This window comes from Neoarius graeffei, chromosome 14, assembly GCF_027579695.1.
Source record: "Neoarius graeffei isolate fNeoGra1 chromosome 14, fNeoGra1.pri, whole genome shotgun sequence".
Taxonomy (NCBI): Eukaryota; Metazoa; Chordata; class Actinopteri; order Siluriformes; family Ariidae; genus Neoarius; species Neoarius graeffei.
The window spans coordinates 19,079,195-19,092,851 of record NC_083582.1 but is presented as its reverse complement, the minus strand read 5'-3'; the positions used below and the strand labels follow the sequence as shown (position 1 = coordinate 19,092,851).

Here is a 13,657-nt window from a genome sequence, read left to right as displayed (position 1 = left end):
CTATTTATTTCATTTTAGTATTGGTTGAGGTAAGCATTGAGTTCAATATTTAAAATAAAAACCTCCAGCTTGTTTTTTGCAATTTATTCCTTGAATGTCAAAGAATGATTGATTGAAAGATTGCCACCAAAAAGGCAAAAAACTAAGGTAAAAAACTTCTTCAGTTTTGGTGAGTAATTTTCATAAATTTAAAAGACAGGTTTTCCACCAACATCAAGCCCAGCAAACTAATGGCCTGCCCTGTAATGTAAAGTTGGGTCGAGGAATGAAACCAGGCAGGGGTCTGGTAAAAATTGTTTTAGCTGTCTTCTCTTTTAAAAGAATTTAGATTGAACTGAATAATCTCAAATGCTTCTTGTAGCTTTAAAATAGTCCCAGCAGGTGACTCTGAAGAAAAATACTGTGTGTTTGAACACTGCCCGCTGTAAACACTTCGCATACACCCCAATGACCGACTCCACCAACCGCCACGACACCACTGCGCACGATTCCCTCATCAGCACAGTGGAGCACCACAAATTGCTACCTGGTCTGTGGGAAACAATGCTGTATCTTAGTACTGAGTAATTTACTTTTCATGTTCCTCCTGTCATCCATTTTGTTCCAAGTCTCTTGTGTTATCCACTCTGTCTTTCCTCTTTCTGAAGCCTAGGACACTTTTTGCCGTGTCTCTGTACACTGTCGTAATAGTGTCCCAGGTTGTTTCCACAACATCCTGGTCCTCTGTGTTTTCTAGGGCTTTGAAGCAGTTTCTAAGTTCAATGGCAAACTCCTTCCTGATTTCGGGTACACGCAGTTTGTGGACGTCATATATACTTTGCGTCTTTGTTTGGTGGGAGGTATTGCCCTTAGTTTCAGCCTGACCTTGGCTACCACTAGGTGCTGGTCACTGCCAACATCAGCCCCACGGTAGACAATGACATCCAGGAGTGATCTCTGCCACTTCTTATTAATAATAATGTGATCAATTTGGCGTATGGTATGCCCATCTGGGGACATTCATGTCAGTTTGTGAATGTTTTTGTGAGGAAAGACGCACCTATTACTAAGGCAAAGGTCAGCTAATCTTTCCCCGTTATCATTAATGACTCCGCACCCATGTCGTCCCATTGCATACTCCCAGAGTTATTGCTCCCAGCTTTGGCATTCATGTCTCCTATAATTAGTAACATGTCATGTTGTGGGACTTTGGAGATTGCCCGTTGCAACTGTTCATACCATTCATCTTTTGCCTCTTCTTCCGCTTCATTTGTGGGAGCATAGCATTGCAGGACTGTTAGCCTACAGAACCTAGAATCATACCTTGCTCTAATCAGCCTGTCGCTAATGGGCTCCCACTCAGAGATTTTGTTTGTTTGTTGACTAACAGAGCTACACCGTTGGCATGTTGGTTGTCTTTGCCTGAGTAGAGGATAGTTACGCCATCACTAGTTGCTTTGTGCCCTGAGCCAGTCCACCTACACTCACTCACACCAAGTATGTCCAAGTTGTAGTTTTGCATTTCTCTACTGACTTGTGCTGTTTTTGAGGTTTCATACATTGTACGCACATTCCGTGCTCCAATACGAATTGTACTTTTAGGGCCTAGGAGACTCCAATTCAAGCTTCCGGCTTCGTGAGTTAGGCTTTCACTGGGAGCTGTCATGGTGCCTGCATGTTGGCTAGAGCCTCCTCTCTGGCCCTGGGATCTGGTTTCTCTCACAGTTTCGATAACAGGTGTAAAGTTTTACAAGATGGGGTTGTTGACCCCACGCCAACCCCCAACCTGGAGGACCAGGTGCTGCCTTTCGTCTGACCTCTCACCTGTAACCTGCCCGGCATGGTTAAACCTGCCAGGGGCCTATACTTGGCCCCTGCCGGTATAGCTCACATGTTCATAAAGGTACACAAGCCTCTCCACCATGACAAGGTAGCAGCACAGGGAGAAGTTAAGTTACATTGGGAAAATGACAAGCAAGGAGTTAAGGGTATGTTTTTACCTCCATTTGTTTGCTTTTTAATTTCTGTAATTAATTGACAGGATTTTCTGTGGTGACCAATATCTATTCTGTACCCCCCCCCCCCTTTTTTTAAATATATTTGAAATGCCTTTTATGGACGTGTTGGTCTATTGTCACTTTGCCTAATCATTTCCTCCAGTGTGTTTTAATTGTCTATTGATGGTGGTGCAGTGCGATTTTATGCTGCGTTCAGCTCAGTTATAATTTATAGGTCTAATTCACCCTCCAATCAGTAAAAACCAAATAAAACACTATCAACTTGAAATTCCTACTTGGGGTAGACATTTCAGCTGCAGTATCAGTAACTGAGTGCCATCAGATTAACATGGCTGCACACAGGATTGGGGGGGGGTTGTGATTTTATATAAAACTATGCCTAATACATCTCTCATCAGTTAGCTGGCTAGATTTCTGCTGCCAAAAGGCAGACATGGAGGCAACCATGCCCCCCCCCCCTCACAAGTCGAACATGCTGAGGTGGAAATTTGTCATTTTCTACTTGTAAATTAGTATTACAAGGCAGGTTGAACACAGCATTAGCCGTCAATTCAGCTCTGCTTAAACAGAGTGTTGCAGCAGTGCTTGAATGCTCTAGTCCAGGGGTGGCCAACCAGTCGGAGCCCAAGAGCCACAATTCTTACTGTGTTACGGCAAAGAGCCACATCGGCACATGAACATGGGCACACAAATATTACCCTCCTTCTGCGCGCGCGGACACACACACACACACAGCCACATTGATGTCACACTCCAACTTAACCAATGCCCCACACCAACATGATAATGATGCATTTACTGCAGTACCAAGACCACAGGCCAGTCATTTTCAACAGTGGCGACTGGTGAAGAAAATTGTAGGTGGGGCACAAAGGCAGACATTGTTTACATGTGGGGATTCCCCCCATTGGGGGGGCTCCGGGGGGCCTCCCCCGAAAAATTTTGGATTTCTTAGATGCAATTTCCTGTATTCTAGTGCATTTTGGAGTTACCTGTTTAACATCGAAAATGCAAAAGCCATTTTGATTCAGCTTGAATTCTCAATTGCATGACCTGCACAAGACCTGCATTCAAATAAATAAGTATTCAAATAAATACAGTCAGTCGGAAAATGGAAATTACAAAGTGCTAATTTAATTTCCTCAAACAGTACAAGCTCCATAGGCACTGGGAACAGTGATCAGTGCAAGTGCAAATATAGATAAAATATAATACAATGCTCAAATTTTTGAAAGAAGAACACACACGCACACATACAAATTGATAACTGGAAAACAAATGAACAAATACATAATGTATATACACTACATGACTTTTTAACGTGATTAACTTGTGTTTACGAAGTTCACTCCCTTTCGGAAAGTCCTGGTCGATTTTAGCATGTAGTGAGCTGAAGTGACGCTGAAGATTTGAAGCCTTGAAATGCGACAATGACGACTGACATAGAAGGCAGAATAGCTTGCCATAACGTTCAACGAAAAAATATAAATCCTCCCACTCTGTTAAAACGTCCTGTTTTCATCTTCATATTTTCTTTTTGAAGTGCATTTTTTCCCTGCCATTTTGAGATCTGAAATTTAGCATATCATCTCACGCACCTGCGCATTTGTCATGATGTGAAAATACCGTAATGAAACCAAGCGAAGCACCTTTAATAAAATAACCGTAATTAACTGCAGTGAAGCAAAAACGCACATAAAACCACAAACGAACACCAACTTGGACGTGAAGGTGAGAGCCGCATGACACCAGGCAAAGAGCCGCATGCGGCTCGCGAGCCGCGGGTTGGCCACCTATGCTCTAGTCTATCCAGCTTTCAACACCTCATCTCTGCACTCTGCTGAAACTTTGGAATCCATGATGTTTAAACTTTGATTCAAAGATTCTTTGTCAATTCACTATATATCCAGGACATGTAGGAGAATTGAAATGCTGTTTCTCTCTCACCTTACTTGTAAAAAACAGATAAAGATTACACAAAAAAGAGAGAACAAAAACCTGTCACCCACACCATTGTTTATAATCTCTGTGACTACTATTCAAACCGAGTCCCTGTGCAACTTTATGTTGAATCCAAATGTATGTTGGTTTGACTTTTTTTTTTTTAAATATATGCATTCTCATTAAAGCCGTTGAACTTTTGTTGGAAAATGGTGAATGAGAAAAGAAGCTTTTGTTCTTTTGGTTTTAGGAGCTACCAGTAAAACCTGACTGACACTTATGTTTGTTTGAAGTCTTTGGGAAAGAAATTATCCTATTGGGAAAGTTTTGTACTTGCACTGGCAGTATGACCTCAGTGTGGCACACAACCCCCGACTTCTCACAGCAATAATGGAAATCTGTCACCAGCCAACAAATCGGCACCAGATTCGTTGAATGAATCATGTATTTTAGTATAAACATATTTGTGTGTCATGGTGAAGGTTTAATTTAAGTAGCAGTGACTGATGAATGTAGGTAGCTCTGTGTATGTTACTAAGCACAAATCACCTGCCTCATACAACCTAATTCCATTAGCACAGTGAAGAGAAGATAGAGGGGAAGAGGTAAAAGGGATGGTTCATGCTTATGTAAGCTTCAAGAATGGGAGTTTCCATTGTACACCCAATTATTTTGTTTTAAGGTTACTGAAGTTCTTGTTCTGTCCACCAGTTTCAGTGCATATCGGGCAGAATTTGGAGGCCAGCTGTAGGTAATAAGTTTGTTCTGGGCAATTCCATGTAAATGTCAACCTCGCCATGCAAAAATAAAGCAACATGTAATACATCAAAACCACTCCCAGAGATATCACCTAGGCCTGTATTTTACAGATGTGAATAAGTTGAACCAATTTGTAACCAACCTAATATGTCACTGTCAGTCTTTCTTTCTTATAATGTAAAACCCAAGCTAAAATCAACTTTGATCATGTACAATTCTATATTATTGCCACAAGCCACAGAAATGTATGCTAAAATCCACAAAACAGCAAAACAATAGCCATCCTAAATATTATTTAAGAACTTTGATAGTTTTAGCTGATATTTAGAGAGTTTTTCAAAGGGTTATGGTGGTTAAATTGCTGATTTTCTAAACGTATGCCATGTCTATTTCAGATGCGTCACATCCATAACAGAATTATGTCACATCCATAACGCTGATTTTTTTCTTCCTAGATTCTGCTTGAAATAGAAAATATTTTAAACAAAGGCTTTTTTTATTTTCAGCTAAGACTCCTTTATTAAATGCATGCCTGCATTTGGATATTATGTTTGCAATTTCACAGAGTTTGATGAATATGTGTAGTCACCCTGGAAATGGGGTATTTTTTCCGTCACATCCATAACGCATGTCTTTTTTGGCATTTTCTAGAGTTCTAAATGTACTATGGGAATTCTTTTTTTCCCATGACTTCTCCAATATGAGAGGTCTTAAAAATATACAACAAATTTTAAAATACTGGAAAGGAATAAAAATTAACTAGGTCAGTTTTTGCCATTTTGAGTCCAAATGTCACATCCATAACGCTGGAATTGCTCCCCTGTAAGTTTAGACTCGTGTGATTTCCATTTGGACCTTGTGTCTTTTTAGTTATTAAGACAATTGTTATAAACGATTATGCAGACCATGTTTTGCCAGTGCTTCTCATTGTTACTGTGAAATTCAGTTCACCTCTGTTATCTGTCCCTAACATGCTGAAATTGACAATGAGAAATGCCATCTTGGTGCTAAATCACTAGTTGATAAAGGTTTATTTTTAAAAAGGCTATCTGGATGACTTTCATGTCATATCAAGTCTATGCTCTCTTGACTGAAAATCCAGTTGAATGTGAAATCATTTGCCTTTCCCTTCCTATTTTAGGCTCTGTAGGTGGGCTGGCGTTGACGAGTGCAGAAGCAGGCTGCTGTGCCCTTACTGTGGCCCTGCATGGCTGCGATGGCGCCCGCTCTGACCGACGCCCCAGCCGAAGCCCACCACATCCGCCTCAAACTGGCTGCAGAGAGCAACGGCAACTCTACCAACCTTCTCCTGTCGTCCTCGATCTCCACGTCAGATACAGCGGCAACCAATGGCAAACATCACCACGAGGACGGCTGTCATCACTGCTGCAATGGCACAGAGTCACTGTCGGGGTCACTGTCTGAGCCACTGAGTCTGGGCAAGTTGCAGCCGCTGGTTGCCTCCTATTTGTGTTCGCATGTTGGTCCTGTAGCTGAAGAGGGTGTCCTGATCAAGCCATCGGTGCTGAAGAGCCGAGGCCTGCTGAACAGAGATCTTCTACGTACCGCGCTGAGCGGCGGCCAGCCAAAGAGCCTTGTCAACGGAGGAGGTGCAGGAACTGAAACAAGAGGAGGGAGTGCAATGGTTCCAGTTAACGGACTGGCCAAGAAAGCTGCTGTGCCCAGCACGGCGCTACCTGAGAAAGGCAGTGTGGCCCCGTTGAACGGAGATAATGCTAAGGCTCCCACTGGTGCTGGAGCTTTGCTGCCTCTGTCGTCCAAGTCTGGAGATGTGATACCAACGGTATCTGTACCGAGGGCAGATTCCAAGCACCTAAGAGAGCTGGGTGACTTGCACAGCAGAGCACCAGAAGATACAGGTGTCAGTGGTTCACCAGAGAATCCACAGTTCAAATCTGAAATGCCCCCTAGTGACTGGTCACTTGCTGGCAGGGCTGGAGTTGGGCTTCCTGAGACAAATGGTACCAACAGTGTCCCACTTGATGCCCCTCAGAGCTCAACTTTGTGCCAGCATAGCTCTTCATCTTCCCCTGGTGTACAGGCGTTAATCCTTCGCGAGCAAGCACAGCAGAGCCAGCGCAGGCAGTCTGATATATCGGCACGGCTACAGCGCCTGTGCAAGAGGCTTCAGGTAGTTCAGGCCAAGCAGGTTGAGCGCCATGTCAAAGAGCAGCTCACAGGCTTTTTGCACCACGCTGTTTCTCGATCGTCCACCTCCAGATGGGACTCCATGGCCCAGCTCCTGAAGGATAGTTCTTTTCCTTCAGACCTGGAGAAACTGCATCTAAGTGGCACCACCAGCTTGCGGGTGGCGGAGGCGCAGTTTGACTCTGATGTCACCGAGAGCAGCTCAGGTGGCGAAAGCGACATGGAGGAAGAGGAACTTGCCAGAGTGGATACTGAGCAGCGGCATGTCAAGATGTAAGGCCCCCCCCAAATTTGTGTGTGTGTATATATATATATGTATATATGTGTGTGTGTGTGTATATATATATATATATATATATATATATATATATATATATATATATATATATATAAGTAATTAAGAGTTTCTGAAAACGGTGACCTCCGACCATGTCCAGAGGTAGGTGAGGTACTTGATGGTGTTCGTTAAGCGCGTTACCATGAACATATTCATCCATGATGAAATAATATAATCACACATGCAAACTCCTCACCTTTCGGCGAAATTCGCCGTTTTGGTCCCAAAATAGGTCACTTGTGTGAATCGTGTAGATCCGAAGAGTTTTTTTTTTTTTGGGGGGGGTAGGCAGGCTACAACGTTATTGTTGCCAAACATTTCACTTACAAGGTTTACAGCCAATTGAGATAAACAGTAACACGCGCTTCTTTTCCATTGGAGTTCTGATCAAGCTGGTGCGCAACCCACTGCTGGTTGCCAGTCCTCGCTTACGAATATTCCACAGATTCAGACCGCAAAGTCACCTTTTTATAGAGAGAGCTGGCAACCTCATCTCGCGACTGGATCTGAACATACCAATGGAACAGTTTCCAGCGCACTCGGGGGTGAATAACTGGAAAAGTCGTTGGATTTTGTTGCTGTTACGTGTTGAGGCAAGTCTTTTACAGTGCCAGAAATGTGTACATAAATGTAACTATGTCTAATATGTTTTAACATACGTGCTGAAATCAAGTTTAAGACATAACGTTAGCTTGCTCCATAAGACGGCTACAGATGTAAATACCAGCTGCTATAGCTTACTGTCGCCAGATATAAGAGATATGAAAACGAACACATGATCAGCTCAGTGGCGTGGTACAGAGAAATTTTCTCTTCACAATGGATGGTTTTCAAATAGTTTTTTTTTTTCGAGAGCTAGAAAGCCGACAGGGTGTTTTTCTCCTAAAAATAAGCACCAAGCGTCTTTTCAAATCCCCATGACAACCGCTTGTTCTAGCTTGCTCTGGCTGTAGAGCGCAAGCAATGCAGGGTTTCCCATACATAGACCAGTGTGTTGCGCAGCGCCACACAATTAGACTCGCGATTTAAAAAAAAAAAAAAAAAATCCTAATCGAAACATTAATGTCTGCCTCGCGCATATGACGGAGTGTGCGAGACAAAGAGCATCCTGATTGGGTTACTCAGCAAAATAAGCCAGTCAGCCTTCAGTGTGGGCAGGCTTCTCTTTTCTCAAGGACCGAAGTTTTCAGCTGAGTCAGTGCGGCCTACAGGATCGGCATGGCAGAGCGAGAGAGAGCGCGTGCCCCAAAAAAACAAAATATAAAACACACTTCAGCTCAGATTACACAAAAGAATCTCCCTGTCTAATAATCTCCCTGCCTGATAATCTCCCTGCCTGATAATCTCCCTGCCTGATAATCTCCCTGCCTGATAATCTCCCTGCCTGATAATCTCCCTGCCTGATAATCTCCCTGCCTGATAATATCCCTGCCTAATAATCTCCCTGTCTAATAAGGGTCAACAATAATGACAGTTTCGCACGATGTACTGTTTGCAGCAGTGGTTTCAGCATTGCCCATGGTGGCTTAAATGATTGTAAAGGACATGTTGAGGTGAGGAGTGTCCTTTCATGTGCATTATATTTAGGTCTACAACAGGCTGTCATGAAAAGACCAAACTTACTGAAGATTTCCATAAAGTAACAATGTATGAATATACATCATATATATCACATATACGTCATATACAAGTGTGTATCTTTTATAAATGAGGTTAGCTTATCTAATGTAGTATGTTGGGGAGAATCATAGTATCGTATCTATATTTCTGATAAAATTTTAGGTATGATACCGTGTATAATTCTCCTACTTGTTGCTCATTTCATAGGGGGACGGGGGGAATTGCTGGCATGTGCCACGCGGGAGCGTCTGCCCAAATTTTTTAGGCCAAGATGAACTTATAGTTTTTTATTTAAAAAAAAAAAAAATCCAATATGTAATGCCCATTGTACACGCTTGTTCTTTAATTCAAAATCACCATCTCGATCTTCAAATTGACCGTATGGTATATGTGGTATGGTATATTACACAACATCCTGTCCAGATAAAACCTAGTTAGTACACACAACAGTTGAAAGGGAAGTGATGAGTGATGTTGAATGTTGCCTGCTTAATACTGGTTGCAATTTTTTTTGTAACGTAGACTACGAAATGTACTTTTGCGCGCGTGCCGTGTGTCCGTGCGCCCTTCTCACCTTTTTCACCCCTGACCAGTTTGCATGCCTGATAATAAATGTTTATATTGAGTTGTCATGCATTTAATTATACTACTCTCTTTAGTTCTAGCAAATATTAGGAAAAGAAGTGTGATAACCCAAGGAAAAAAACACTTTTTTTTAAGCTTATAAACAAAATGGCAGTTTATTGCCTTCAAAGTTGGATTAATGGGAAGTTCATCTTGCTCACGGAATGTGTGTGAAAGAAACTTCCCAATGAGCAACAGATTATAGGTCAGCTCTGAATAAGTTGTATTTAGGTGGTACTATAGGTGGTATCATTTTCATGTTTGCCATGAGCTTGTTTGGGACTCCTCTTTCAGGCCATCCTTAAAAAAAAAATCCGTTTCCTGTCCACCGGGTGAGCAAAAAAATTTTCAGTCCGGAGGGAGGTTTTTTTTTTTTTTTTTAATGGATGGATAAGAAATCGCAATGCTGTTTTGCGTTTTCTTTCAGTACTTTTTTTTTATTACAAAAGCAGACACATTTAATAAAATGACAGTTTAATCAACTGAAACTTGTACAAAAACTTTAAGTTAGCATTTTAAATGCTGACTGCAACATTTGCAAAACTTTTACAAAGGTACTTAAAATGTTCGACACACGGACTTTTTGTAGTTCTAAATCGACCGTTAGGCCTAGTTCGGATGAAATTACACTATTAAAATGATCACTGAATTTGTTTTTCTGAGTCTTTACTATTTTGTTGTTCGCTAGAATACCATTTTGTGATTTCACACTTAAGCAAATGTTTGAAAACTCCGGATCTCCTTCCTTCATGGTGGCTGCCATTTTTTTGTGCCGCACGGCGCATGCGCAGAGCTGATTCAGTTCAGAGTGCGCACGCACTCGGCGGAGGCAGTAGTGTGTCGGAGGGAACAGAAGCAGAGATGACGCTTATTTTGTCTCCGGTAAACCAGTCTTCTCTCGTTCAATTACATGCCAGCATCAAAAGACACTGTTGGTTATAAATGAAACCAAACTGAGTTGTTGGAGTGTATTTTCATACACAAATGGAGAAATGTTCGCTGAGTGTTTGTGTAGCCACCACCAAGGGCGCAGATGGCACTGGGGACGGGGGGCATGGTCCCCCCCACCCACCGTCCCTACGTAAGGCGCCAAACATAGGTAGAAAAAGTGAGGATTAATGTTCCGTTAGTTAGACTACCATTGCAGCACAAAGTTGAAATGGCAGCAGCCTTGTCAGTGATCAATCCACATTACACCGATTCAAGAAGGGGAAAGGCTGGCGCAGATCCTTGCAGAGTTGGGAAAACAAGGTGTTCAATTTTCCACGTAATTCTCGGTTAATAACACTGCACAGCTCATCCATTTGATAGCAACGGTGCTTCTGCTATGACTAACGGTGCATTCAGTTGTACTCGTAAGTTGGAAGTTTGAAGTCGGAAAAGCATTGAAATCTAGCATCTACCAGCATAAACGCATGGATTAAAGTTTTCCGTCGCTACGATGGATTTCCGTCAACTGGGAGCGCTAAAGGTCAATAATGAGTGATGCAGATCCGAGGAAAAAAAAGGGGGGGTAGGCCCATAGGTCTGACACCGATGTGATTTAGAACTTCACCAAGCTGCTGTGATTGCCTGTTGTTGAACCCTTTCTTGTGCTATGTTTGAGTATATGTAAAGGAATAAGTTATTGCGCTAGATAGGCCTAAATAAATAAATACAGCCTACACTACTGTCTAGTCCCGGGGAGGCTCGGCGTAGGCAGCGAGCAGCGTTGCTCGGCTTGAGTTTCGTTTCTATCGGCGGCTCCAGCCCGACTTTGCACGCTCGTAACTTGGCCAAACTTGGCAGCCAGCGACCTCTGCCCTCTCCCCAACGAACCAGCGCTGCCAGGGCGGGCCAGCCCCGCGCCTCGGGACGCGATTCACCCGGGCCCTGCGCTGTGGGGGGGCGAAAGGGGGCGTCGCCCCCTCGTGGCTACAGCCCCGCCCCCTCAACGGAGACTCAGATCACTTAATTGTTTTTCTTATGAAAATATAATGTATTTTATAGACGTATTAATAATTTGCATTTTCAAATACGAAATATTAAGTGGTTGCGCATTGCACAAAAATACATTTCACATAAATCACTACTAAAACTGGCACGGTAGAACAAATCTGATTGGTTATGACACAAGTGCACTGTCTCTGCAATATCCTGTAATATGCAGTCAGTTTACGGGAGTAGTCTTTCCCCCACCGAATTAAATGAATTCAATCACAATATTGTGAATCCACTTTCTTTCTTTGTAGGCTAAGTTTATCTCCGTTTATGTTGGTGTATGTGTTCATATATGGTCCGCTTTGTGCACAAATAGCGTAAGAATATGTGTTGTTGACGTCACCCCCCCATGCAGCAGGGGTGAAAATTCATCACTTCAGAGTGTTTTGTCCCCTACATGCCTAAACTGGGATCGCGGATTAAGTGGTTAGCGTTGACTCGGTGCGAGTCAAGAAGGCTATTGGTGCAGCCGCGGGGTCTGTTGATTTTTTTAAATTATGATTTTGGCTGCCGAGCCAAGTACCTTAGACTTGCATTGACGTTTTGTTTTCATGCCGCGGAGCTATTTGTATGTATTTTAAATTTAAAGGACTTGCCTGTAGGTTTGTGTGTGTTGTTTTATGTTTGGCATCTTTCCGGTTGTAACGCGTGTCTGTGAGAAAATTGGAGGGGAAGGTTAACAGATGGGCACGGGAATTGATAAAGCGCAACTGCCCTGGTAATGTCACATGATTTTCCCGTACTAAAGCAGCCTTCGGGGCCGTGGTTTTGTGGTTGGCGCAGTTAATTGTTTGAAACACGTTGTCAGACCGCCATCACTACTACACACTATATGAAAAATATTTGCCCCCTTGCGATTTCTAATTGCCCCCTATAGTAAACTGTTCCTGGCGCCGGGCCTGGATTCACCCCGAGGCAAGCCGCGGCGCTCTGCATCAGTTTCCTTTTAACGGCGGCTCCACTGATGAAACAATCTGGCTGTCCTATTACTAGGCAACTACTTGCCTACTACTAATACTAGGCCTATTGTAGTAGTAATAATAATAATAATAATAATATTTGCCTATTGAAAGGCGGTCAGGTGAAAAATCTAAACAGCCCTGTTGAAGCCGCAGCAAGATGTATGCTAATCAAACCAAAGAAAAACACAGCCTTTCCAGAACATTGTGTGCCGAAGCCTTTTTAACCTACAAAAGGCTGTGTTTTTCTTTGGTTTGATTAGCCTACGATTTAATCTTTAAACATTATGGTTTTAGCAGTTCGCTTAAACATTGGAGGCTGCAGAGTCGGGCTGCAAGATTTCCTGACACTTGTTTAAGATGCCAAACTTTATAGTAAGGAGAAAATAATTCCACAGTATTTAATGCCTCGTCAGTCTCAAAAATTAATAGTGAAGGACCAACGCGAATTAAGTGTTAAAAACCCATCTCGTAGGCCTATATTTTACATTTTCAAAAAAGTCCGGAATTGGAAGTTGGTCAGTGGAGTGTAATGAAGTGTCTCATTCACTAAGCACAAAAGGTCGGAAAACAGTGGAGAAAACAGCTATTGCTTAAACAGGCTACTAATGTTTTACATTAGTAATTTAATGTATGTGACAAATTCATTGATTTAAATAGATAAAGAAGCGAATACTCCGAAGCTCAAAATTCAGGAAAGTGGCTCCGGTGTCGCAAGTGCACAAGAACAGTTATTTGAAAGTTAACCTAATGAATTTGCGCATGCGATTTCATGAAGAACCGGGACAATTGGCATTCGGTGAAAGATTCACACCTCTGACTCATTATATTCACGCGCGCCCTCTCGCCCACTGTTGCTTCGTTTTCCCGATTTACACGAGTGTCTGAAGATGGTGTTTTCAGAAATCTCCACTCTGCCCAGAGTTTGCGAAAGTAGCTGTTTTCAGTGACTGAAACCTCCGTATAGGTGTGAATGAGAGGTGCAACCGAATAAATAAATATGCGTCTTTTTTATCCGGCTACATGTAGGCTATCACTGCGCAAAGCCTCTAATGTTGAAATGGTAGTAATATTTGTTAAAATAATAGTAGACTAATTTCCACATTAATTGGTAAAATGTCCCAAGGGATGTGATGGGGGGATGGCCGTTTTATAAGGGGGATGATTTGAGATTTTTATTTCAGAAGGGGGATGCCATCCCCCACATCCCCCCTCAACTCGAGTACTGCGTATAAGGCCACCTGACATAGGCCCTTCGATTTCCATCACTA

At 42.6% G+C, this 13,657-nt stretch overlaps 1 protein-coding gene across 2 annotated transcripts in view; it reads left to right on the top strand.

The window, feature by feature from the left end:
- The window catches only part of kansl1a (KAT8 regulatory NSL complex subunit 1a), a 226,076-nt gene that overhangs the window by 98,517 nt on the left and 113,902 nt on the right, over positions 1–13,657 (top strand). For both annotated transcript variants that reach the window (XM_060939393.1, XM_060939394.1), the window contains one exon: positions 5,839–7,139. In XM_060939393.1, the coding sequence (XP_060795376.1) occupies positions 5,905–7,139 (1,235 nt within the window). In that variant the 5' untranslated portion in view covers positions 5,839–5,904. The remainder of the gene's footprint in view (positions 1–5,838; positions 7,140–13,657) is intronic.